The sequence below is a fragment of the Sinocyclocheilus anshuiensis genome, unplaced genomic scaffold (assembly GCF_001515605.1).
Source record: "Sinocyclocheilus anshuiensis isolate Anshui unplaced genomic scaffold, SAMN03320099.WGS_v1.1 scaffold173, whole genome shotgun sequence".
In the NCBI taxonomy this organism is placed as follows: domain Eukaryota; kingdom Metazoa; phylum Chordata; class Actinopteri; order Cypriniformes; family Cyprinidae; genus Sinocyclocheilus; species Sinocyclocheilus anshuiensis.
In genome coordinates, this window is record NW_015536480.1 from 1,398,051 (window position 1) to 1,401,253 (window position 3,203).

The window sequence follows — 3,203 nt, forward strand, 5'->3', positions numbered from 1 at the left end:
TGTGTGTGTGTGTGTGTGTGTGTGAGTGTGAGTGTGAGTGTGTGTGTGTGTGTCTGTGTCTGTGTCTGTGTGTGTGTGTCTCTCAGACGGAGGGTGTGCGTGTGTCCGTGGAGCTGATGTCGGAGAGCGCTCAGAGTCCGGTTCTGTTCGTGGTCCGGCAGAAACAGGCCGTTCTGTCCTTCCAGGTTCCCCTCATCCTCAGAGGCCTGTGAGTACAGCTGTTGCCTAGCAACTCCACATCCCATAATAACCTGATCAAAATGAGTGAGAGTTCATCAGTCTCCAAATTCAACAACAAAATCTAGATTTTAAATCTAAATTTGAGGTATTTTAAGTATATGATATGAAGTATTTTTATTGATTATGGCAAATTAAATTAATTAGTTAATTAAATAAACCAGTCTTCATTAAATTAGAAATGAATACATTCATATATCCAAAGCAACAAAAGCAGTTTGTGAAGGAGACAACAATATTCATAATATAAAGTGCGATGTTAGTTCAGTACATAACTGTGTGTGTGTGTGTGTATATATATAATAATATACATACTGCATATACTGCTGGAGTCAGATGATAATCAGGTGTCAAAGTTAATTTTGGACTCTGATTTGATGATTTGTTCATTCATGTGTGAACTTTGATCTCTCAGTTCCTCAAGAACTTCTGTTTTTGCACAAGCAGCACAGATGAAGCAATAAAAGGATTTGTTTAGTTCTCACACTGTATTTTTTTAAAGAAACGGTTCACTCAAAAAATAAAATTCGGACATAATTTACATATTGTTCCAAACTATGAGTTTCTTTCTTCTGTTGAACAAAAAAGCAGATATTTTGAAGAATGTGGGGAACCAAACAGTTGCTGGTCCCCACTGACTCCCGTAGTATAGAAACACATCAAATACAAACTGTACCAGAAACAGAAGAAATAAATTCATGCCGGTTTGGAACAACTTGAGCGTGAGTAAATGCAAAGCATTGAATCTGGATTTAAGAATGTTTAGATATTTACATTAGAAAACAGGACAAAAATACTGTGGAAAATATTATTTTTTGCAGTGTGTGCAACATTTAATGCCATGACTTTGAGTTTAAGACTTTCTGCTCTGATGTAAGAGCTTTTCAGGACAGAGACCCCGTATGTAGATGTGAGTGACTGTAACGGTGAGTGCGTCTCCGCAGGTATCAGAGGAAGTACCAGTACACGCAGCTGGGCCGTACGCTGTGTCAGCCGCCCACCAAAGCCGTGGCAGAGACGCAGTTCTTCTACGTGGACGTGTCGACGCTGTCCAGCGCTGGGATCCACTATCAGCTGCGCGTCAGTCGCGTGGACAGCTTCACGCTGCAGTGAGTCACTGAGCAGTCAGGCTTCACAGACGCTATCAGATCCAGACACTAGTTCTGCCTCTGTCACTGTTTTCTTGGTGAACTGCTGTAAACCTGTGGCCTGAAGCTGGTGATTTAGTCGTTTTAGCATCCTGTTCGCCCCGATCTTTAGGAATGTCATGCTTTTATGTTTCTATTTGTTCCTCTGTTTTTTGCCACGGGATTGACATCCCGTGGTAACTAGGATTTACACAAGCTTCAGTCTGGAACCAGAACACCTGAGAAGAGATGATGCCAACCCCTCAGAGGACCTCAGATGATGCCAACCCTGAAACAACATACAGAACTACCACTCTCTCACACACACACACACACATTCATTAATTCACTGAGGACTGGAGTTTTCTTCAAGGGTTTAATCTGATTTCAGATCAGATTCCTCCACCTCAGATCAGTGTCAGTGAGTGTTAGAGACGCTGCAGAGCTGATCTCAGAGCAGTCATTGATGCACATCCTCTGATCTCAGTCCTGCAGCGTCACACACTCCCTGCTAGAGGAGCTCAGAGCCGGACAGGTGTGTGTGTGTGTGTGTGTGTGTGTGAGAGAGCAAACAGGTGTGTGTGTTTGACATCCTGCTTCTGAAGGAACTGAGTAACAGCTAAAGCTGCTGAAGTAAAGCTGGAGGCCTGTTGATGTAATGACAGAGAAATCATGATAAATGTGAATACAAGGCTAGACACAGCAGTGGCACATACAAGCCACTTACAGGCATAGATCAACCAAAAAGGAGAGAATTCTTTCCCTTTTTTATTGAAAAAAACAAAACAAGGAAATGGGCCATTGTATTTCCAGAAAACACAGAGACATTCTTCAAAATATCTTCTTTTGCGTTCCACTGAAGAAAGAGAGGGTGGGTAAATGATGGCAGAATGATCATTTCGTTAGGTGAGCTATAGTAATCACAGGATAGATGAACTCTGCTTTTGACCAGCAGGGGTCGCTGTCACCCTCAGTACATGGCCTCAATGTCAAACACTCAGATTCATTTCAAAAACCACCTGTACTGCCAAAATACAGCTTAGAACGCAAGTTATTTGTTTCAATACATCATGACACTGCCTGCTTTGCCATTACATTTGCTCATGCGAGTGAATTTATCCAAACGACCAACATCACATCACGACCGCGTCACATTTGATCACCTAAATATGCTGTGAAAAGATTTAGACGAGTTTGAAGAAATTTATTTTTGACAAATTCAATATTGAATATAAATATGTAATAATGTGGGTTGTCAGATGTCACACACACAAACAAACATTTACTTATCTCTATAAATGTGGACATTACATAGACCTCTATTGTTATTTTTATATACAGCTCATTATAAATACTATAACACTAACCGATATACTACTCTGCATTGTTACAATTTTAAAACACTTCATTTAATTTATTTTCATATTGTTTTTACACTCACAAACACACACAGATCTCCTGCAGTGCTGGAGTGTAATGACTGTGTGTGTGTGTGTGTGTGTGTGTAGTTCTTTAAGTATGTGTTCCCTGATGGTGTGGACACCGTGATCGTGAAGGTGAGCTCACAGAAGAACTTCCCCTGCTCAGTCATGTCAATACAGGACATCCAGGTGAGAAACACACACACACACACACTCTCTCACACTCACACACACGCTCTCTCACACACACATACACACACACTCTCTCTCACACACACACACACACTCTCTCTCTCTCTCTCACACACACACACACGCTCGCTCACACACACACACACACACATACACACACACTCTCTCTCACGCACACACACAAACACACACACACACTCTCTCACACACTCACACACACACACAC

General features: G+C 41.6%; 1 protein-coding gene across 1 annotated transcript in view; it reads left to right on the forward strand.

Annotated features, from left to right (window-relative positions):
• Window positions 1–3,203, forward strand: part of LOC107678658 (SID1 transmembrane family, member 2) — a 14,099-nt gene that overhangs the window by 2,290 nt on the left and 8,606 nt on the right. The window contains exons 4-7 of the mRNA XM_016474049.1: window positions 87–208; window positions 1,182–1,346; window positions 1,860–1,899; window positions 2,873–2,974. Coding sequence (XP_016329535.1) covers window positions 87–208; window positions 1,182–1,346; window positions 1,860–1,899; window positions 2,873–2,974 — 429 coding nt within the window. The remainder of the gene's footprint in view (window positions 1–86; window positions 209–1,181; window positions 1,347–1,859; window positions 1,900–2,872; window positions 2,975–3,203) is intronic.